Genomic DNA, 24942 nt, shown 5'->3' on the forward strand with positions numbered 1-24942 from the left:
TTACTAGAAATTTGTACCTTTTGACCACCTTCATGCATTTTGCCTACCTCCCAGCACCACCACTCCCCAAACCACCTTTGGCAACCAGAAACCTGTTCTCTGTATCTATAAGTTCATTTTTTTGTTTGTTTGGTTGTTTCAGATTCCACCTATAAATGATAACATACAGTATTTATCTTTATCTGATTTATTTCACTTAGCATAATGTCCTCAAGGTTCATCCATGTTGTCATAAATGGTAATATTTCATTCTTTTTTGTGACTGAACAATATGCCTCTATGCCTCTGAGTGTGTGTGTGTGTGTGTGTGTGTGTGTGTCTATCCATTCATCCATCAACGGACAACTTAGGTTGTTTCTATGCTTTGGCTACTGTAAATAATGTTGCAATGAACACTGCAACATACAAAAACCTTTTTGAGATAGTGATTCCCCTTTGGATAAATACCTAGAAGTAGCTTCCATAGTAGCTGCACCATTTTACATTCCTCCCGGCAGTGCACGAGGGTCCCCTTTTCTCCACATCCTTGCCAAAACTTGTTATTTCTTGTCTTTTTGATAATAGCTATTCTAACAGGTATGAGGTGATACCTCACTGTGATTTTGATTTGGATTTCCCTCATGATTGGTGATGTTAAGCATCTTTTCATGTGTCCGGGAGCCATTTGTATGTCTTCTTTGGGAAAATGTCTATTCAGGTTCTTTGTCCATTATTTAATTGGATTTTTTTTTTTTTTACTTAGTTGTATGAGTTCTTTACATATTCCGGATATTAACCCCTTATCAGATACCTAATTTGAAAATACTTTCTCTCATTTGGTAGGCTGTCCTTTTATATGCTATACAAAATCTTCTTGGTTTGATGTAGTCTCACTTGTTTATTTTTGCTTTTGTTGCCTCTGCTATTGGTATCAGAGCCAAAAAATCATAGCCAAGACCGATGTCAAGGAGCTTACGGCCTATGTTTTTTTCTAGGAGTTTGATGGTTTCAGGTCTTACATTTAAGCCTTTAATCCACTCATTCTTCTGCATGTGGCTGCCCAGTTTTCCCACCACCACTTACTAAAGAGACCACCCCTTCACCACTGTATATTCTTGACTGCCTGGGGCAAATTAATCCACCATATATGCATAGGTTTATTTCTGGAATCTCAATTCTGTCCCATCAATCTATGTCTCTATTTTTACATCAGTATCATAATGTTTTGACTACTCAGGTCTGTAATAGAGTTTAAAATCACGAAGTGTGATGCCTCCAGCTTTGTTCTTACTTCTCAAGATTGCTTTGGCTATTTTGATCTTTAGCTATTTGGTCTGTGTGGTTCCAAACAAATTTGAAGACTGCACATGTTCTATTTCTGTGAATATGTCATTGGCATTTTGATAGGTATTACATTGAATGTGTAGATAGCTTTGGGTAGTATGAACATTTTAACAAAATCAATTCTTTCAGTCCATGCATATGGACCTTCTTTCCATTTATTTGTATCATCTTACATCTCTTTCATCAATGTCTGATAGTTCTCAGAGTATGTCTTTTTCTTCTTGGTTAAAACTGATTCCTAGCTATTTTATTCTCTTTGATGCAGTTACAAACAGAATTATTTTCTTAATTTCTTTTTGATAGTTTTTACTATGTATAAAAATGCAACCGATTTTTTGTATATTGATTTTGTATGCTGCAAATTTACTGAATTCATTTATCAGTTCTAACAATTTTTTGGTGGAATCTTTATGGTTTTCCATATATAAGATCATTTCACTTGCAAATAGAGACAGTTTTACTTCTTCTGTTCCAGTCTGGATGTATTTTACTTCTTTTTCTTGCCTAACTGTTCTGGCTAGAACTTCCAATATGATGTGAATAAAACTGGCAAGAATGGGCATCTTTGTCCTGTTCCTGATCTTGGAGGAAAAGCTTCAGCTTCTCACCACTGGGTATGATGTTAGCTGGGGGTCTGTCTTATGTGGCCTTATTCCTGATAAGGTCCATTCCCTCCACAATCGATGGATGCCGAATTGTGAAAACAGTCTTGAGACTGCTTAGATGGATGAAAGAGCAAGAATGTGGTCAAGTTTTCCTATATGGATCTTCTCGCGTTATTGCTCCATACCTAAAACCTTTTATACAAAATCTGCTGTGTGCACAATACTGATCGCCATAGAACTTCTCCTCAAATTTCTGTGATGGCATGCGTTAATTTTTGCAGCCTTCTAAGGAGAAAGTGGGGGATTGCTGCCTTACCAAAAGCTAAACACAATGTCTAAANATACTGATCGCCATAGAACTTCTCCTCAAATTTCTGTGATGGCATGCATTAATTTTTGCAGCCTTCTAAGGAGAAAGTGGGGGATTGCTGCCTTACCAAAAGCTAAACACAATGTCTAAAATACACATGTATAGCAGGGCACCAGCCTCAAGCACACTGGCTGGCGGGCTGCATGAGGGCACGAAATGTTGCTGAGTGAATGTATGAAAACAAAGGGTGAACACATGCCGGCATGCATATATGCATCTTCCCCTTGCCACTTAAGAATTCTCCAAGTAGAAGAAAGGAAAGACCAAAGTCTGGATGAGGGCAGAGTATTCCTTTAGGTCAGCAAACTACAGTCCCATGGGTCAAATCTGGCCCACTGCCTGCTTTTGTAAATAAAGTTTCAATGGAACACCGCCATGCTCATTCATGTATTGTCTGTGGTTGTCTTCACACTACAACAGCAGAGTTGAATCATTATGACAAAGATCACAAGGTCCACAAAGCCAAAAATATTTCCTATCCGGTTCTTCACAGAAAATGTTTGCCTAACCCCACTTTAAAAAACAAAGGTTTGTCCTCCAAAGGAAAGAGGTACATAGAAGTTGCTAAAAGAATATGCCAAGTTGACAGCAAGAAGCCGTGCCTCATAGAAACACGGTAAGTAAAAACAACAATGTAGTCATCCCTGGAAAGAGAGAGGCCTTAACTCAATCTGTTCTTATCCGCTTTAAACTTAAAAGAATTATTAACTAGAGAATATGTGCCAGTAATCTTTCACTACCTCAGGTGGCTTATTTCTGTGAGACAGACATTCACTGGGAAACGTAAAACTTAACTTGTTAAAATCAGTAAATTGAATATGTTGACTAAATTTTGTTTTTGTAGTTGTCTAAGTTTAGATTTACTCTAATCAAAAGGATTAGACAAGTGGAAAGAATTTGCAAGTTCTTATCATCAAGACAGAGGTTCTTTAAAAACAAAAACACCTTTATTTTGGCTTTCAGATATTTATAAAGTCATAGTAAACTACAAACAATCTGCCAATTTTTACAAATACACACGTTTTGATTAGTTGAAAATCCGAAGCTTCATATTAATTTTATCTTTATTTTTGATGCAATTTCCTTCTAATTCTATTAATAACTTCTGACCTAAAAGCTCTATCATTATCCAAATTCCAAGCATTCCAAGCTGAACAGACTAGCAGTGACTATTTTTGATAAAAATGCTGAAAGTTCAAATTTCGAAATTTCTCTAACTCTTAAATATGCCTGATTTCTCCATTCNTTTTTTTTTTTTTAAAGATTTTATTTATTTATTTGACAGAGACAGAGACAGCCAGCGAGAGCGGGAACACAAGCAGGGGGAGTGGGAGAGGAAGAAGCAGGCTCATAGCAGAGGAGCCTGACGTGGGGCTCGATCCCATAACGCCGGGATCACGCCCTGAGCCGAAGGCAGACGCCCAACCGCTGTGCCACCCAGGCGCCCCGTAATTTCTCTAACTCTTAAAAATGCCTGATTTCTCCATTCTCCAGATGTAACTCTGTCACAGGCATTCAGACCGGGAATAACTCCCCATTTCTGAATCCTAAACAAAAACCTTCCTATTGCAGCATCAAGNTTCTCTAACTCTTAAAAATGCCTGATTTCTCCATTCTCCAGATGTAACTCTGTCACAGGCATTCAGACCGGGAATAACTCCCCATTTCTGAATCCTAAACAAAAACCTTCCTATTGCAGCATCAAGCCAAGCTGGTTTGGCAACAGTTTTTATATTTACTGTGAAATCTGTTATAAGGCCAAGTTAGGCCTATACTGCATTTGTTAATACTGTCACATACCATAACAAGCAATTTAAGTTACTAAAACTGTAATTAGATATGAAGTCAGCAGCCTTCAGAGAAGATTACAAAGTTACTTTTGGCCACTGTATTGTATTGACATTGACACTTAAAAACCAATTTCCCTGCAGAACCAATCAAAAATTCAGAGAACTAGAGCAGCAGAAAGAAATGCTCTTTGATCAAGGTGTGACAGAAAGCAATATCTAAATGCCCAGGCTAAGTGAGTTTATTCCATAGCGCAAAAAACACTTCAGGCTACAGTGACAAGCAATGGAAGGCACCAGCAGCAACCTCTGGAGAAAGTGTTTTACTTCAATTAGACATTGTAACAAAAATCAATGAGTTTGGTGAAATTTAACAAAGCCTAACATTACACTAAAATACGTNGAGAAATGCTCTTTGATCAAGGTGTGACAGAAAGCAATATCTAAATGCCCAGGCTAAGTGAGTTTATTCCAATAGCGCAAAAAACACTTCAGGCTACAGTGACAAGCAATGGAAGGCACCAGCAGCAACCTCTGGAGAAAGTGTTTTACTTCAATTAGACATTATAACAAAAATCAATGAGTTTGGTGAAATTTAACAAAGCCTAACATTACACTAAAATACGTTTCTCTGCTTCATTATTTTCATTTATGCTGGATGCTTCAAGACTGCACCGTGGTATAAATTAAAAAATTAGTGTGATCGTATGAGAACTGGTACCAACTGGCTTTTCAAAGTGGTAAGCTTAGCTACCTGACTATACCTTCATACAAGTGACTGACTTCAAATTTCTTTCTAGGCGCATCAAAGCACTCTTGTGTTTCTCTTACTTAAAATACAGGAGAGTAGTAACAGGCAAGTATACTGCAGAAGTTCAGAACACAGGCCCTGCTGTACGACTGCCAAGGTCTACATCCCACATCTGGCACAGCCAACACAACTTGGGCCAGTTGGCTGACCTCTTTCTGCTTCAGTTTCATCTTAAAAAAAAGATAAAAAGAGTACCTATCCCAAAGACTTTTTGAGAGGAGTAAATGAGTTATCCATGTAAAGCGCTTAGAATAATGCCTGAAAACAGTAAGTGCTCAATAAATACTAGCTAATATTATTAAGATAAATAATGGACTGACTAAACATGTTTCAAGCAATGAGAAAAGAGATTCTGGGTAATTACTAGATCCTTTTGGAATGCACAGGTTTTTCACATGAAATTTGTACTATATTAGACCATTTTATGATATAAACATCTTTTTTGGTGGTTCACTCCCAATATACAGTCAGTTGAAAAGGTCAAAATCAGCTAAGTAATGTTGCACGTTCTGAATCAAAATCTGGGATAGAGCCCAGAAATTTATTTTTAAGAAAAATTTCTCAGCTGAGTCTAGTGTGCAGACAAGTTTGGGACCCACTGATCATGACAGGGCTAAAAGGTCAAATTGTCCTTTAAAACTTCATCATATACCTCAAATCTGCACACTAACCCACATAAATGTATAACCATTTCCTGCCACATTTGTGGCCAAGTTTGATTTATTAAAAAAAAAAAAAGTGGAAGTGGGGGTTTAATTTAAGAATAGTGTTTCATCATAGTTAAGTACTGCTCTGCTGGTCTGTTGAAGTCAAAGTCTTCTAATTATAACTACTCAGGAGAATATTCTGGTTATAGTAATGTCACTGGGTATAATAACACCACCTTATATTTGTCCAGACCTTTTTTTTGTTTTTTGGGTTTTTTTTTTAGATTTTATTTATTTATTTGACAGAGAGAGACAGCGAGAGAGGGAACACAAGCAGGGGGAGTGGGAGAGGAAGAAGCAGGCTTCCTGCCAAGCAAGGAGCCCGATGCGCGGCTCGATCCCAGGACACTGGGATCATGACCTGAGCTGAAGGCAGACACTTAATGGCTGAGCCACCCAGGCGCCCATTTTATTTTTTCAAAGCTTCAACTACACTCTAAACTAGGTAAAGCAGTGATGATTCCATTTTACAGATGATGCATGAAAGGGTTATCTGCAACAAGCGAAGCCCCAAGAAGGGCACATGTCCTCTAACTCCCAGAACCGTTTCTCTTAATTTTGTTTGCTTGCTCTACCCAAAGAAAAACAAGATATCAAAAAATACTTTCTAAACGCAAGAAAACTCAACAGAAGGAGAAAACAAAGTCTGAGTACTACAAGTTTGCTATGAACTATGAAGAAATTATATTTTTTTCCTTCAAAATGTAATCATATATCCTAAAAAAAAAAAAACCCGAACTCTGGCTTTTTCCTATTTATAATAAATGAGACTGGAAAAGAATAAATTTGAATGAGAAATTACTCACTAAATTGGATGGAAGCAAACAAACTACAGAGATGAAGAGAAGTCTCTCTAGCTTGTAGGGATCTACCCAAAGTCAGACCCAGGATAGGCGGAACTGGCATCATTAGCAGGATGTTTCAAGAGTCAAAATCACTTTAGCCACTTTACAGTAGTCTAGACCTCTCTCAACTCTTTACGTAACATACTCAGGATAAATGGAATTAATTTTGAGAAGCAATAGCACGAAGACATTTATGACTACGGGAAAGAGCAACAGCATCTCCTTTCATTGCTCATTTTTAGGCTGCATAACACTGAAGTTCTAACTGCTAATTATTTTTAAAATGCATTTACATAAAATGAAATGTTTTGTAATTATTTTTGAAATACAAATTATTATTCATTTCCATTTAATTCTGCTAAATTATTAATACAACTCATTTACTGCATTTTATGTTCTTACTAAAATACAAGAAATATTAATGACTGTATTCTTAACTATACAGTTCAATGTTAATCATAAAGGTTTAAAATGCCAGGAATTTAATAACAAAAAGCACATTGTAGGACCACTCTTGGAATCTTATTCACAGCCGTGCAATTAAAAAAAAAGAAAATCAATATAAGTCACCATAGAAACATTATAAAATCAATATAAGTCACCATAGAAACATTATAATAAAAAAGTCAGCTTTCAATTGATGCAACTTACTGTAAAAAGCCAAATCTATCTGTGACTTTGTAAACAAGGTAATCAGCATCCTCCCAAGGTTCAATCTCGGCACCTTCTCGTCCCTGTAACAGCGGACAAAGAAGGATATTATTGGGAATTTATAAAACTGAATAATTTCTTAAAACATAAAGACCACAAAAAAGTTATTTTTTATGAATTAATAATAAGAGCTAGAAATGAGGCACTATCAACCTAAATTACCTGTAAAAACAACAACAACAACAAATACTTTTGGCAATTTAATCACTATTTCCCAATTCTAAGCTTCAGAAGATCCGTATGCCAGCAACAGCTGACACACAGCTAAGCCCTTATCAGACTTGGGTTTGTATGAAAAGTCAACTGGGAAAGACAGAGCAATGAAAGGTAAGAAAGCACTCAAGAAGGAACTGCCAAACTTTAATGTTTTTGACTAAACATGTCAGAGAAAAAACCTATTTCTTGCCTTTCATCCAAACTTCCCGGAACAGTAAGCTATCCACCCTGTCTCTCTACTTCTTTACTTCACAGCTACATCAGCCTTGACAGTATTCTTGCCAAGGTCAAAATGATCTGCCATTGTTCAATCCAGTAGACACTGTTCAGTTCTTATCTAGTGGATTCTGTTCAGTGCATTTGTCAGTGTTGCTCACTCCGCATTCGTCAAACTCCATCACACCAGCCTCTCTTAGTTCTCCTCACACCATCCAACTCTTCTTCTGATGGGTCTTCATGGGTCCCTCTTAACTGTCAGTGTACCCACAGCTCTGCCCTCAGCCCACCGCTCTTCTCACTCTACTTTTGAAGCCANGACAACTTGGGCCAGTTGGCTGACCTCTTTCTGCTTCAGTTTCATCTTAAAAAAAAAGATAAAAAGAGTACCTATCCCTTGGGGCGCCTGGGTGGCACAGCGGTTAAGCGTCTGCCTTCGGCTCAGGGCGTGATCCCGGCGTTGCGGGATCGAGCCCCACATCGGGCTNATCTGGCACAGCCAACACAACTTGGGCCAGTTGGCTGACCTCTTTCTGCTTCAGTTTCATCTTAAAAAAAAGATAAAAAGAGTACCTATCCCAAAGACTTTTTGAGAGGAGTAAATGAGTTATCCATGTAAAGCGCTTAGAATAATGCCTGAAAACAGTAAGTGCTCAATAAATACTAGCTAATATTATTAAGATAAATAATGGACTGACTAAACATGTTTCAAGCAATGAGGAAAGAGATTCTGGGTAATTACTAGATCCTTTTGGAATGCACAGGTTTTTCACATGAAATTTGTACTATATTAGACCATTTTATGATATAAACATCTTTTTTGGTGGTTCACTCCCAATATACAGTCACTTGAAAAGGTCAAAATCAGCTAAGTAATGTTGCACGTTCTGAATCAAAATCTGGGATAGAGCCCAGAAATTTATTTTTAAGAAAAATTTCTCAGCTGAGTCTAGTGTGCAGACAAGTTTGGGACCCACTGATCATGACAGGGCTAAAAGGTCAAATTGTCCTTTAAAACTTCATCATATACCTCAAATCTGCACACTAACCCACATAAATGTATAACCATTTCCTGCCACATTTGTGGCCAAGTTTGATTTATTAAAAAAAAAAAAAGTGGAAGTGGGGGTTTAATTTAAGAATAGTGTTTCATCATAGTTAAGTACTGCTCTGCTGGTCTGTTGAAGTCNATTAACTAGCACCGATTAGAGTAGGAACCTCAAATGTCTACACCAATCCATCAAACTTCAGACTCAATACCCAACTGTCTCATGGACCCCACCATGTGTGTATATTTTATCAATGACTGCACAATGGCTAGCCTAGCTCCTACATGTGACTTAACTACGTGAAAAAAAAATGCATGCAAGCNTGCCTGAAAACAGTAAGTGCTCAATAAATACTAGCTAATATTATTAAGATAAATAATGGACTGACTAAACATGTTTCAAGCAATGAGAAAAGAGATTCTGGGTAATTACTAGATCCTTTTGGAATGCACAGGTTTTTCACATGAAATTTGTACTATATTAGACCATTTTATGATATAAACATCTTTTTTGGTGGTTCACTCCCAATATACAGTCAGTTGAAAAGGTCAAAATCAGCTAAGTAATGTTGCACGTTCTGAATCAAAATCTGGGATAGAGCCCAGAAATTTATTTTTAAGAAAAATTTCTCAGCTGAGTCTAGTGTGCAGACAAGTTTGGGACCCACTGATCATGACAGGGCTAAAAGGTCAAATTGTCCTTTAAAACTTCATCATATACCTCAGATCTGCACACTAACCCACATAAATGTATAACCATTTCCTGCCACATTTGTGGCCAAGTTTGATTTATTAAAAAAAAAAAAAGTGGAAGTGGGGGTTTAATTTAAGAATAGTGTTTCATCATAGTTAAGTACTGCTCTGCTGGTCTGTTGAAGTCAAAGTCTTCTAATTATAACTACTCAGGAGAATATTCTGGTTATAGTAATGTCACTGGGTATAATAACACCACCTTATATTTGTCCAGACCTTTTTTTTGTTTTTTGGGTTTTTTTTTTAGATTTTATTTATTTATTTGACAGAGAGAGACAGCGAGAGAGGGAACACAAGCAGGGGGAGTGGGAGAGGAAGAAGCAGGCTTCCTGCCAAGCAAGGAGCCCGATGCGCGGCTCGATCCCAGGACACTGGGATCATGACCTGAGCTGAAGGCAGACACTTAATGGCTGAGCCACCCAGGCGCCCATTTTATTTTTTCAAAGCTTCAACTACACTCTAAACTAGGTAAAGCAGTGATGATTCCATTTTACAGATGATGCATGAAAGGGTTATCTGCAACAAGCGAAGCCCCAAGAAGGGCACATGTCCTCTAACTCCCAGAACCGTTTCTCTTAATTTTGTTTGCTTGCTCTACCCAAAGAAAAACAAGATATCAAAAAATACTTTCTAAACGCAAGAAAACTCAACAGAAGGAGAAAACAAAGTCTGAGTACTACAAGTTTGCTATGAACTATGAAGAAATTATATTTTTTTCCTTCAAAATGTAATCATATATCCTAAAAAAAAAAAAACCCGAACTCTGGCTTTTTCCTATTTATAATAAATGAGACTGGAAAAGAATAAATTTGAATGAGAAATTACTCACTAAATTGGATGGAAGCAAACAAACTACAGAGATGAAGAGAAGTCTCTCTAGCTTGTAGGGATCTACCCAAAGTCAGACCCAGGATAGGCGGAACTGGCATCATTAGCAGGATGTTTCAAGAGTCAAAATCACTTTAGCCACTTTACAGTAGTCTAGACCTCTCTCAACTCTTTACGTAACATACTCAGGATAAATGGAATTAATTTTGAGAAGCAATAGCACGAAGACATTTATGACTACGGGAAAGAGCAACAGCATCTCCTTTCATTGCTCATTTTTAGGCTGCATAACACTGAAGTTCTAACTGCTAATTATTTTTAAAATGCATTTACATAAAATGAAATGTTTTGTAATTATTTTTGAAATACAAATTATTATTCATTTCCATTTAATTCTGCTAAATTATTAATACAACTCATTTACTGCATTTTATGTTCTTACTAAAATACAAGAAATATTAATGACTGTATTCTTAACTATACAGTTCAATGTTAATCATAAAGGTTTAAAATGCCAGGAATTTAATAACAAAAAGCACATTGTAGGACCACTCTTGGAATCTTATTCACAGCCGTGCAATTAAAAATAAAGAAAATCAATATAAGTCACCATAGAAACATTATAATAAAAAAGTCAGCTTTCAATTGATGCAACTTACTGTAAAAAGCCAAATCTATCTGTGACTTTGTAAACAAGGTAATCAGCATCCTCCCAAGGTTCAATCTCGGCACCTTCTCGTCCCTGTAACAGCGGACAAAGAAGGATATTATTGGGAATTTATAAAACTGAATAATTTCTTAAAACATAAAGACCATAAAAAAGAGTTATTTTTTTATGAATTAATAATAAGAGCTAGAAATGAGGCACTATCAACCTAAATTACCTGTAAAAACAACAACAACAACAAATACTTTTGGCAATTTAATCACTATTTCCCAATTCTAAGCTTCAGAAGATCCGTATGCCAGCAACAGCTGACACACAGCTAAGCCCTTATCAGACTTGGGTTTGTATGAAAAGTCAACTGGGAAAGACAGAGCAATGAAAGGTAAGAAAGCACTCAAGAAGGAACTGCCAAACTTTAATGTTTTTGACTAAACATGTCAGAGAAAAAACCTATTTCTTGCCTTTCATCCAAACTTCCCGGAACAGTAAGCTATCCACCCTGTCTCTCTACTTCTTTACTTCACAGCTACATCAGCCTTGACAGTATTCTTGCCAAGGTCAAAATGATCTGCCATTGTTCAATCCAGTAGACACTGTTCAGTTCTTATCTAGTGGATTCTGTTCAGTGCATTTGTCAGTGTTGCTCACTCCGCATTCGTCAAACTCCATCACACCAGCCTCTCTTAGTTCTTCACACCATCCAACTCTTCTTCTGATGGGTCTTCATGGGTCCCTCTTAACTGTCAGTGTACCCACAGCTCTGCCCTCAGCCCACCGCTCTTCTCACTCTACTTTTGAAGCCGTTAACTAGCACCGATTAGAGTAGGAACCTCAAATGTCTACACCAATCCATCAAACTTCAGACTTAATACCCAACTGTCTCATGGACCCCACCACGTATGTATATTTTATCAATGACTGCACAATGGCTAGCCTAGCTCCTACATGTGACTTAACTACGTGAAAAAAAAATGCATGCAAGCATGAATGAATGATAAGTCTATTGGTTTTAAATTAGTTAAGCAGTTAAATAAATTAATTAGGTTTTTCACAGACTCCACTAAAACCTACTCACAATAATGGGAAATTGTGTCTGATGCTCCAAACAAGCAATTTAAAACCAAACTCCAGGAACATAACTATGAAGTAGAGCACTGCCTGCCTGTACGCTCCCTGGGAGCAGGACACAGTCCAGATGGCTTTCTCTAATTTCAGGCTCCTGTTATTCTCTCAAATAATCAAAAATAACAGATATGAAATTACACGCAACTGAGATAAATATAAAACATGACATTTATAAATCACTGCCTACAACCTATTATAGACCTCAAGGGGTAAAGTAATAATAAGGAGAAATGTAAATTGTCAACAACTGTTATATTCTAGGGCATCAAAAACCAGATTCCGTAACTAACATAGAGATAAGATGCTAATGGAGGTTATACATAATGTATAAGTTTAAATTTTCAGATCCGTGTTAAAATTTTAACAGCACATATAAATTATAAATAAAATGGGGATTTAATTCTATATACTGACATATTCAAATATTTATTGAATACCTAGCATGAGTTAGGAACTCTTCCAGATATTTAGGATACAAGAGTAAATTAAACAAAAGAAATCCTTACCGTCAGAGTTTACATTCTAGGAGTGACAGCAGACAACAAACAAAATAAGTATAATACGAAGTATGCTGATATAATAAGTGCTACAGTGAAAAATAAAGAAGAGAACATGGATCCAGAGAGCTGTTATTAAACAGTGTGGTTAGAGAAGATCTCACTAAGATGGCAGCATCGGGATAAAGATCTGAAAAAGGTGAGGCAATGAGGCATGAGAATATCCAGGATTAAAGTGTTCTAGGCAGAAGAAACAGCCAGTGCAAAGGCCCAGAGGCAGGAGCAAGCCTGGTATGTTGGAAGAACCACAGAGACAAGAGTGGCTGGAGCAGAGGGAAAGAGGGAGAGAAAATCTGGAGATGAAGTCAGAGAAAAAAGATGACTTCCCACTGTCACATGAAATAAACAAACTGCTTCTGTAATTTAAGCTCTCCAAACACCAAATCCATTTCTATTTCTATGTTTTTTTCTAACAAAACTTAAAGAGTAAATATGAATACTTACTCTGTCATATTTAGCAACTATTTCAGCTCGCTCCTGAGCAAGTTTGAGGGCTACATCCTGGTCCGAATCTGTGGAGAGATCAAATTTAGATGAACCATTATTTAAAGAACCATAAAGTTAATTAATTATAAAACTAAGACAAAATAAAAATAAAACAATAAATCAGTATTGCCTAAAAGGACAAACTAGCAAAATCGAATAAACTTAAAAGGCTGAGTTAAGTATCTGTAACCACAACTTCGAAATACCAGTGCATCTATCATTTCAATAGTATGTATAGATGATAATCAAAAGAAAGCAAATTTGTTAATATAGCATTAAGTTAGGGGAGATCATAAATCTTATCCTTCAAGAATCAATTTTGGATCTAATTTCAGAGAAATAAGTATTAAAGTAGAAACAAACCGAAAGCTCTAAGTTTTCAGATGAAATCCATCTGGACATATGATGAGAAGGAACATTCAAGAAGGCTTTTTCAAATTGAGGTAATTTGTCCACAAAACAAACCTGTGTAAGCTATACTTCAGGAGTTAAAAAAAAAAATTATTTCTCATGATGAAAATAATTACTTCTTCATTTGGCCTCTGAGGACCCCTCATCAACTATTTCAACTACTACAATAATCTCCAATCTTACCACACACATATATACCCTTCTTTGTTACTACCACCATGGAAAAACACAAATCTGACAATAGCAGTAGAGATCATAACATAAAATAGTATGCATATGATAACACATCCCAAGTACTGTACAGAAAAACAAAAGACCAATAACAGGCTATATCAAAGGCACCTCTCATCAAGAAGAAAAAGACAAGCATTCCAAGGGAAATCTGGGCAAAGGCCATGAGCAAGAAATTCACAAGAGTAACAATAGCAGCCACAAGCAAATCTGTGTTCTCAGTAATTCCCTGGCAGATAGTAAGATATGGCCAGGCAGCAGATACCGTGAAAAGCACTTTCCATGCCTTATCACATGTATTTCTCACAACCCCACCCTAAGATAGGTATCATATGAATTCTATCACACAGACAAAAAAGTGAGGCCTAGAGATTTTAGCAAACTTGTGTAAGGTCACAAAACTAATGAAGAGCAAAACTGGAATTCAAATCCAGATAGTCTTGACTCCATAGCCAATAATTTTAAGGATTACTTTATAAAAGTGATTCCTAAAGATAGGAGAAAGGACTTCCAGGGAAAGAGGACTGGTAGTACATTTTATATCCATTCTTCCTGAAACTCACTAAAATGACAATAGAGGGATTCTTTAAATCCCCTTCCTCAAAGGCCCAGGAAATGGTGGCTCCCCAGGAGAGGGAAAGGTGGGGTTGAACACGGAAAGGTGAGGAAAGACGAATTCCCTGAGATTGAAGGGATGTGCACTAGTAAGGAAGAGGTTTGGTGCAGGGAAGAAAACCCTATCTTCTCCCTCCACAGCAGAAGACCAGCAGATATGGCATTAAACTGCGAAAGCAGGAAGGGGCAATCTAGGCATGCCATCTAGCACCATGGGAGAAAACAGACAACGAGGGAGCTCGAGGAGTGGAAGGTTGTTACTTCTGTGGGGTGGGCTGTGAGAAGGGAGGAGTATGGCAGTCAGCTATTTTTCAAAATAAGCCGTACAGACTGCTGAATCTTTAAACCAAGTATAGCTCTGATAAAAATAAAATCTAAATTTAAAAGCCAAGGCATGGAAAAAAATCAAACTTATTAGAAACTAAAGAATTACAAGCTTTAAAATATCTTTGTACTTTTCTCAGACTGACCAAAAAAATGCACTTTTGTTACTCAATGTTGACAATAGCATGGGGAAATCTGCAGTAGCTTACTGTGAGGGGAGACTTATCAGTGTGTAAAATCTTTGTGGGAAGCAATTTGATAATATGTCTGCAGAATCTTAACAGGCATATCCCAACAATTCCACCTCTAGGGACTTACTCAGGCCAATGAGATCATCGATGGAACAGTAAAAATTGGAAAAATGGGAATTTGTAAATTTTTAAACGTTTATTTGGGAAAAAATGTTTATGTCACTGCTTTTCTCAGACTACAAAGTGTCAATACGTTCTCCTTTGAGGGAAAAGTGAATAAATAGTAGAATGATTCAATAAAATAACAAAAATGCAGACTCGTCGTTTAGATTTTCACAGTGAACTAATATAGTCAGAAGTCTGGGATAATCAACTCAATTATATATTCATTACCCTATTCTAGACCTACGGACCTCTGTCAATACCTTTTCCCTCTTCTGTTGCCCAGCTTCACAACATTACACTCCCACTTCTACAAAGGGGTAGGGAAAGCAAATTAATAGAAATTAAACTCAAACTAGGAAAGTTGACTACTTATTAAACTCCACTTCCGTTATCAGAACAACTAAGCGTGAATATCTAAGGTGATCAGGCCAAATTCAATGGATGAGTGTTTTCTTTGAATATATTCTATACCAGACCTTCATTCCTGCTACCAGTCCTAGGAGTCTCAATTCATTTCCTACTTAACAATGACAAGTTTAAAAAGGCAGGAACTGGAAACAGTATGGAGTTAAGAAGATTCAAAGTATCCCAAGAAAGCATCATTGTGGTGAACTGTAAGGCAGAAAGCTTTCCACAGATCATCTCTAGTCTAGAGATTTCTAGAAAGGAAAACCTAACTGTGTAATAGAGGTCATACAGGAATTGAACAAAATTCTATCTTAATTTTATGAGAGAAAGATCAGTACTTTAATATGATTAGAGTAGTTGACATGGCTCTAAATCAAATAAAGTTAAGTTCCAAATCTTTAAATTCCTTTAGAAATTTCTTATCATTGCATTTCCCTGTGGAGAGAAAATTCTGTAATGTTGACAAATGTGTTCTAAAAAAGCATGAATTTGAAGTCAAACTGATTTTATAAAATATAGCCAAACCTGCTTCTTTAAAGAGACTAAATCCAAATGCCAATTCTTTCCACCAGGAAGTAGTAGAGACATTATTTATAATCCACGTTGTGAGGCAATCATCTTTAGAGTAAGAAGTAATATCCTTATGCAGAATTCACCATAGTTATATTGCTTCATATTGTCTGAGCTATAGTTGAGAAGTTTATTAAGAATTACACTAGAATCCTCCCTTTGGTTTCATTGTGAGTGCTTACTTAGAAAGTCTGTTGCAAGAACAAAGAGTATGCCCTAAAACACTGACCACAAAGGGATATCAACAGCTGTCTTGTGTCTGTGAGCAAGTGTGCACAAAGTTCCAGGCACCTATTAAACAATGACAGTTGTGTTACTCAGTATTTATATCACATGTCATTATTAAATTTAAAGAGCTATCTTACATTCCTAGAGCCAGATTAAGTCAAAATATTTTTATTGACTTCACGTCTAATATAACAATGTTCCAAAGTAAAAGAGGCATATTTGAAGCAGTAAAAATCAAAAGACATTGGATATGTATACTCAAGTATACAGGAAAACATATCTGGGCACAAATTTATGGAAGATAACGACAGCTATCGCATCTTATGAAGCGTTTAAAAAACTGACAGCATTTTACGAAGACTTCTAATTCCCTTTATATATTTTTTTAAGATTTTATTTATTCATTTGAGAGAGGGAGAGAGCACAAACAGGGAGAGAGGGAGAGGGAGAGGGAGAAGCCAACTCCCTGCTGAGCAAGGAGCCCGATGTAGGACTTGATCCCAGGACCCTGACATCATGACCTGAACCAAAGGCAGCCGCTTAACTGACTGAGCCACCCAGCTGTCCCTCTAATTTCCTTTAAACACAAGAATTTTTAGAAGCAAGCATCCTCCTGAATGACATTTTTTAAAAGCCGGCATTATAGCTTAGTATCACTCAATTAATCCCAAATTGTAATGAACAAGTCAAAGTTATTAAATTTCAAATTTAATCCATTAAAACAACACAGACAACAGACATTTTTCCTACTGTACATTCTGACAGATTATTATTACATATAAATCAACTATTCCAATTTAAGAAGTACTTTACCCTTTGTTAGACAACTGGTCTGGCCTTGGGAATTAACGGCAGCTTCAGTCCTCATAGAGTAAACTTATCTACTCCAAGATTTCATTATTATTTTACAGTTCTCAAGCACACCAGGAGTGTCAGGTGGTGCCTCACACATTCTTGCAACAAACTGAAACAGAAAAGTGGAAGGCAGCTCTACTTTAAACTACTTGTGAAACAAGCAGAAGAAAGAAAACGTTTCTAGGGGAGAAGAAAAGACCTTTCTGTGGTTACGGACTACAGATATTCAAACAAAGATGATGTTTGTTGAGGATAAAAACATGTCTTTCAGGCTAGATCCCAAGTATGAACCACACCAGCCTACACCCAGCATTCCATCTGACAACAAACAGGAGCTTGAAACAAGCAGCTTTACAACATGCCTTCATCTTGTATTGCCAAATTAGCCACATGCTTACTACTTTTAATAAAATTTGTCATGAAGCAACAAAGACAATTTTTATTGGAAACATTAAACTAAAGCTAAGTAGGAATGTTCTCCTCAAATACATTTTACGTCTTAACATAATTTTTAATGTGAAAACCGCAGCCTCTGTTTCAGACACTAAGTGAATACATGCTAAATTCTGGAAGGTTTTGGAAAGTTTTAACACACCACACATATACAAGTGAACAAATGTTTTGTGAAGCAATGTGTGTAACTACTGTAGGATGGCACTGTGAAATTTCCTCTTCCATTCTATTTATTCTTTCCTACTTCCCTTCAGTGCTTCCTTCTTTCTTTAAAATGGACAAGGACCTACAATTTGGGAACCACTTTGCAAATGTAACAGCCCTGTTAGAGGCACGCTTGTGAACACTATAATTAAACTTAACTGGACACTAATGCATTAAGTTTATACTCAGCTTAAGCCACCTGTAATATTTAATATAAGCAAAAGATCTCAAGCTTAGAGAGAGGGAAGATTTCAAGTTATACACCAAGGAATGAGAATCAGACTGGTATCAAACTTCTTACCAGCTAAAAGGTAATGAAACTCTGTTTCCAAAGTTCTGAGAAAAAAAACTATCATTAGCTGAGAATTCTACGCCAAGCCCAACTATCAATCAAGCATAAAGAAAAAATAAAAACATTTCTAGATATTATGAGCTATGCTGAGCTCAAGAATGACCCCTCCCCCCAGAAGATGTCCACATCCTATCTCTGGAACCTGTGAATGTACCTTATATAGCAAAGGCATTTGCAGACGTAATTAAGTAAGGCTCCTGAGAGAGAGAGATTATCCTGGATTATGCAGATGGGACCGACCTAATCATAAGGCACCATATAAAAGGGAGACAAGAAAGTGTGATGATGGAAGCAAGAAGCTGGAGTGCTGTGAGAAAGGAAGGGGTCACCAGCCAAAGAAAGCAGGTGGTCTCCAGAAGTTAGAACAGACTAGGAAACAGATTCTCCCCTGGTGGCTCCAGAAGGAGCCAGCCAGGCTGACACCTTGTCTTTGGCCCAGTGAAACTGATTTCAGACTCTGGCCTCCAGAACTGTAACAGAATGAATCGTATGTTGTTTTAAGCCACCAATTGTGGTCGTTTGTTATAGCAGTGATAGGAAACCAATACAATACCAATACTAATACTGCCTCTGCAATGTTTCTTTTAAAAAGAATTTCAGAATACACTACAGAAAAACAAGACAACAACAGAAGAACTGACAGAGACTCTCTCCTTTTTCAAACATTAGTCAGGCCCCTCCTAACTTCTTCCTGACGAGGCCTCATCCTGTCTCCAAACTACCTAGCCTGGCTGTAGCAGGAGTCCCCCCAAACCCTGATAGCTGGTCACCCCGGCACACCTTTACCCAGAATCCTGTTCAGTCGGTGTAGAAAGGACCCCTGTACCCTTGATGTCACCTCTACCTGCTGAATCCTTTACTCTGACTGTTGGCTATAACCCCCCCCTTGTCCTTACTGTGTTTGGAGGGGAGCCCGATCTATCTCCCCTATTGCCAACAGTCTCAACACTAACTACAATCGTCCTGAACAAAGTCTTCTTGGTTGTTTTAACAAGTGCCAGAATAAATTTTTCTTTAACAGAATCAAAAAGAGGGGCAGACACAGGATCCATGAAATGAAATCTAAGGGGGCTAAAATTAGACATTTCCAGATGCCAACTATGTAGTTGCCTAGAGAGCAGTCAGCCTACATTAGAATAGGGAATACAAGGTGTCTTCAGGCAGAAAGTGGATATTATTAGTGACACAGTAAAAGCTTATACATGAAAGACTCCAAAAAGAGGTGAAAGCACAGAAATCTCAGAACAAGCAAAGCAGGAAGTGATAAAAGTCACAGTCAAACGTAAAGAAATGTACGAAAGGCATTTGTACATTTGAATTGGAGAAATAAATTCATGTGACCTCGATACTTTCAACAGAATTTTACTTCCTTCCTACGTACATCATATTTGAAACTGAAGTAAATGATACTGACATTAATATGATATTGACATTATTCTGATTATGTAAGAATTTTATTGATTTTCATATTCACAATCAACTGTAGACAAAGTGTCCAAAACCAAACTCTGATCTGCACACACAGACCCCACTCCAAACTTAAGCCCCCTTTCTAAAAGCAGCTACTGTGACCTATGAAAAACATTCTCCGCACTATACGGGAACCTGCATGTACCCATGCGCGCACACACAGACGTCAATTTCCCTTTTCTAGTCAAAAACTAGAATCGTTCTATAAATAATTCTACACCTTACTCTTTTTCATTTAACAGTACATCTTGGAGATTGCGCATAACAACACCTACAGATCTACCCAGTGGTGTGCCAATAAAAGCTTAGCAACCGATTCTTAGAGGGATGCAGTAGGGGCTCGGAGACCTGGTTTGTGGCCTCTCCCAACTCCCAGGCGGCCACTACCCGCACTGCGGTGGCTAATTAGCAAAGTACAGCGCGCGCTGTCACGGAACGCAGTTCAGCTGGCTCAGATATTCAACGGATCTACCTCCACCTTTCCACAGCTGTAAAGCTTCCTGAGGCGTTCATGTAATTTATTCGACCAGTCTTCTCTAGAGAATGTGAACTAGGATAAAATCAGAGTCCATCTTTAATGGGAGTTAAAGACGAAACATTGTGAGGTAAAGAGCTTACTAGGCAGTGGTGACCAAAGACAAGCGGAAAAACAGAGGAAGCAGAAACTACCAGGAAGCTGAGGAAAAAAAAAGAAGCAGCTGTTGCAGAGAGGAAAACAGTACCTGACGTGCAGAGCAAAGCGAGTCACCATCACAGAGACACTTCAGTCTAAAAAAAGAGACAGAAGGACCTCTCCCTGAAGCTGCTTCATGCTTCAGTTCCCAGTGGCTTTCACTTCCTGCTCAATACAAATAATGCTCTTTTTTCTTGAAATAATTTGAATAAGTTATTCTTGTCTATGATCCGAGTTCCTTCATTCCACCACATCTTTCAACCAAAAGAGGCCCTCAGCACCCAGAGTGCCTACGCCATGGTTTCAGTTATTTGCGAGCACTTTCTTAGCATGCCATGGACTAAGACATATCAAAAATAAGGATGCTATTAATGGTAAAATCTGAATAGGCACCATTGCTAAAAATTTCAGCATTTCTTTTGTCATGCTCTAGATCCAAGGCTGGAAGGAATACTTGAAGGAGGAATAAGCAGAGTTAAGCAGATTAACACTAAAACAACTAAAAACAAACAAAATAAAGGAAGGTGCACTAGTCACAAGAGAACCTGAAATACCACTTATTATAACTGGTCATTCTGTGTGAGATGACATTAAGTGCGGTCACCTACAAGTTCCATATATGCTCTCCCCACCCCCCAGAACGTTTATTCTGAAACAGCATGCCAGGATACCCTGGATACCCACCACCTGCCAGTCCCATGAGAACTAACCCAGGGTCTCCTCCTTTCCCTTCTACTCCCTCCACTGGAAGGTCATCTCTAATCCAACATTCCTTTGCACTCCAGCCCAGTCCCACTTCCCTCTCTCATAATTCACTTAATTCCATTTTAAACAATGTCTTATCAAAAACTGTACAACCCCAAAACCTACTTCTCTCCTTCTTCCTCCCTCCACTAGAGTTAATAATCTTAGAAAAGTCTTTGGCTTCCTTTTCTCTTTCTCATGTTCACTGGGAATAAGACAACAAAAAATTCGGATCATAGTGGCAATTATAAAACTACTATAAATAATTGTGATCAAGGAAGGGACAGCCAAAGACTAGAAGCTAAATACATGAAAGAACAAATGCCATAACCCAAAGTCTTCAGAAATGCCCGATCTACTCTCAGAACAACCACACAAGTGTCCATACAGTAGCTTCATATTTCTTTAGTCTAATACGCATTGTCTGATACCATTAAAAAAAAAGCATTCAAAATAAATAAGCTTAAATACTCTTCAATTTTAGCTTTTATTTTAATTATCAGTATAAATAGGATTTGTATCTTTCTGCTCAAAATATTTCTATTATGGCACTATCAGCAGGGTATCAATATTTTCTATTCTATCATGCTTTAAATGAATAGTTTTAAAATTTTTACATTAATTTACAGAACACATTTCTTCAAACAAATTCTTATATAGAAGCCCAATTGCTCAGCAAGGCAAGTAGGTGGGGTTGAGGAGAGAGGGAGCAAATTCTCCTGGCTTCATCTCCCTCTTTCCTCCACAGTGATCCAAGGGACCTGTAGGGACCTCCAGTGCTATACAGGCCAAAGCAAGCTGTACCCACTGGCCTTCTTTTGTGAGTACCTTTGTAAAGCTACTGCTCAAATGACTTCTCTTCCAATCAGTTTCCCAATTGCTTATCTCAAGCTCCCTTTCACAGAGTCTCCCCCACAATTCTCAAGGTCCGGGTCGTCCTTATACAAATAAAAAGATCAACATTTTATAATTGATAGGTTGGCTGTTTGTTTTATTTTGTTTGTAAGCATATAAGACCCTTCAGAACAGGACACAGCTCTAATATTTTAAACACAGAGCACCCGGTATCAGCAAGGTATGTAATATTTCCATAACTAAGAAGATACTTAAAATTATAGTCTTAACAATAATTCCTGGGTAGGCTTCTATTACTTGCTTCTTAATTTCTAAAAAGATGAGAAACAAAATAATTTTTCAAGTCCTAAAAATAATTACCTTTGACAAAGATTTATTATAATTGAGAAGATCATTTTTTCTCAAATTCAATCATGAATTATAGCCTGTTTCTAGTGGACCCACCTTACCAATGCCCATTGGCATAAGGGAGAACTGGCCACTGCTTCTTTTGTTCTAGCGTACTTCCAAACCGGTACCCTAAATACCTTATTGAATATACTTACTGACATGTCTGTTTAACTGTAAGCTCCATGAACAAAAGAAAGTTATCTCATTCATCTTGGTATCATTAGTATCTATCACAGTGCCTAACACAGGGTAGATGCTCACCAAATATTTCTTAAAAAGGTAAAAAAACTCCTCAAAATTAATTACTATTGTGAACTATTCGACGAGCTAAACACTTAATATATCAATTCATTTTTAGCAATTAGACTTTTATTTTATTTATTTAGTCGAGAGAGACCATGAGCCAGGGGAGGAGCTGAAGGGGAGGGAGACGGAAAGAGAGAATCTCTTAAGCGGACTCCATGCTGAGCGCAGAACCTGAAAGCAGTGGAGCTCCATCCCAGGATCACAACCTGAGCCAAAGCCAAGAGCAGGATGCTCAACTGATTCAGTTCAACTGGCTGAGTAGGCCGCTCAACTGATTGACCCAGGTGCCCCAACAATCAGATTTTAAACTATTTTCCAGATATACTTTCACTGCAAAAAGTACATCTTTACGAAAGATTATCAGCTTTGTTTTTTTATTCTATTTCAAGGTAGCATTAAAAATTTTATTAAGACTGTAAAATTCAGATATGATAAGTCACAATCTCTTTCTGATTAGCACTTCTGATTACTTACAAGTCCTTCATATCCATTAAGGAAGAAGGAAAGAAGGAAGGAAGAAAAGAAGGGAGGGAGGGAGTGAAGGGGATAGACAGACAGAAAGATAGATGGATAGATAGAGAAGTCTCTTGAAAGATGAAGAAAACCAGAGACTTGTGTGTGATGTTTGTGTTCCAATCTATTCCTCTCCTCACGTCTTCCTCGATCTAGCTCCCCAATCCACTCAACAGAACCTCGCAGTCTCACTTTCTTGACAGGAAGATCCTGTTTACTTGGCTGAGTATGCTACCATCATGCTTCAAGTCCACGTGGAGACACTTCAGCTAAAGGAACACTCCCGAACTCTCCCGCCACTCTTCTGCCACTCCTCTCATGGGAGCAGAAGGACTTTTGAGGTTGGCTTGGTTGAGCTCCTTGCTCTCTCTCTCTCAGCCACCCGGGGTGCATGCCCTCCACTCCACTCTCCATGCATGAAGGCACCTGTCCTGAGGGGAGGCCTGCAGATGCTCAGCTATGCTAGTCACCCAGTGAGTACATCTAAGTCAAGATGGGCTAATAAGCCCTTTTCATTTCAGATCTAATGTCATGTCCTCAGATCAGCCAATAGAGGAGACATTTTGATCTCCATCTGTCAGTCTCTTGTGTCTTACTTCTCAAAGAGAAGAAATAGTATCACTATCAGGTCCCTGGAACTCCCCAAATCAGACTAGAAACTCCTACGCTTATGTGTAAGGTGATTCATAGAGAAAAAGGATATGGAGTGATGTAACAATATTTAAATACCATTACTACTGATGAGAAGCATAATTACTAGCTGTTGAATATGAGTGCAACTCCCACATTTGGGGGCAGGGTTGAATGACAAAATTGCCAACAACAGATACTTAGCACCAAGACAAGCTTATGAGTCATTTTACTCACTTAGATCCGCCTACAGTTGCTGGCAAACTCAGGATTATACCTTAGCTGCTTTTCCAGCAGAATGATTGTTTTAGAAGATGACACAAGACTCACTGGTAACAACTCCCTGTTTGTGGATACTTTACAACCTGGCTAGTGAGAGTTTACTAGGTGCCAGACACTGTGTTGAGCATTTATTACACATCATCTCACATAATCCTCACACAACCTACTCTGATAATTGTATGTCTATGCCCAGTTTACATATGGGGAGCCTGAGGTGTGGAGAGGTTAAGTCATTCTGGTCCTAGGGGAAATAAGCGGCAGAACAGGACTTAAAAGTCAAGGCTACCTGACTTCAAAGCCCTGTTTCTATTTTGCTGAAGTACAAATGGATGATCTTTTTATATTTCTTCTGACCTCTGCTAGTCCTTACATTTTTTCCCTTAGAAACAAATCTACCTGTGATTCTTACAGGTTCTTCACAGTTGCTTTCTGCTTTCCAGTAGCCTTCTAAACTTACCACACTGAATTGTCTGCTATTTGTGCAAAATGGACTCCAATGATGTAGAGAGTCCAAGAACCACTTATATGAGACATCCTTTATGATCCTAAGCAACTGTACTTCCTATATTATAAGCTGTATGTCTTAGGATAATAATAGGAAATGTTCAAGAAACACCCAGTGCTCGCTTCAGCAGCACACATACTAAAAATTGGAATGATACAGAGAGGATCAGCATGGCCCCTGCACAAGGATGACACGCAAATTCATGAAGCATTCCAAAAAAACACACAAATAAAACAAAAAGCCTGCAAAAATATTTGACCGACTAATCACCATATGGATACTAAAGTTAACTCTGCTAAAATACATTATGCATTTAGTAGATACTAACTCAAATGCCCTCACAATTAATTTCTATGATTATGGAAAGAATTGTTGAATCTACTTCATTTGCTTGACCTTTACAACTCTTTCAGCTCATTCAGAACCATAAGCATGTACAGTTATTTTTTTTTAATTTTATTTTATTATATTGTGTTAATCACCATACAGTATATCCCCAGATTCCGATGTAA

The 24942-nt window shown here is 37.7% G+C and overlaps 1 protein-coding gene and 1 non-coding gene across 11 annotated transcripts in view; one reads left to right on the forward strand and one right to left on the reverse strand.

Annotated features, from left to right (window-relative positions):
- Positions 1-24942, reverse strand: part of USP6NL (USP6 N-terminal like) — a 179584-nt gene that overhangs the window by 68043 nt on the left and 86599 nt on the right. For 6 of the 10 annotated variants that reach the window (XM_034644118.1, XM_034644115.1, XM_034644116.1 and 3 more), the window contains 2 exons: positions 13014-13081; positions 10880-10962 (listed from right to left, as the gene is read on the reverse strand). In XM_034644118.1, coding sequence (XP_034500009.1) covers positions 10880-10962; positions 13014-13081 — 151 coding nt within the window. Of the gene's footprint in view, positions 1-7099; positions 7878-10879; positions 10963-13013; positions 13082-17011; positions 17473-20254; positions 20319-24942 lie in introns of those variants that run through there. The other 4 variants (XM_034644120.1, XM_019805865.2, XM_034644121.1 and 1 more) reach the window with 4 other exon arrangements.
- LOC117796545 lies at positions 24545-24652 on the forward strand. The gene has a single exon (XR_004621096.1). It is a non-coding gene; the product is annotated as a U6 spliceosomal RNA (small nuclear RNA).

The sequence above is a fragment of the Ailuropoda melanoleuca genome, chromosome 15 (genome assembly GCF_002007445.2).
Source record: "Ailuropoda melanoleuca isolate Jingjing chromosome 15, ASM200744v2, whole genome shotgun sequence".
In the NCBI taxonomy this organism is placed as follows: Eukaryota; Metazoa; Chordata; class Mammalia; order Carnivora; family Ursidae; genus Ailuropoda; species Ailuropoda melanoleuca.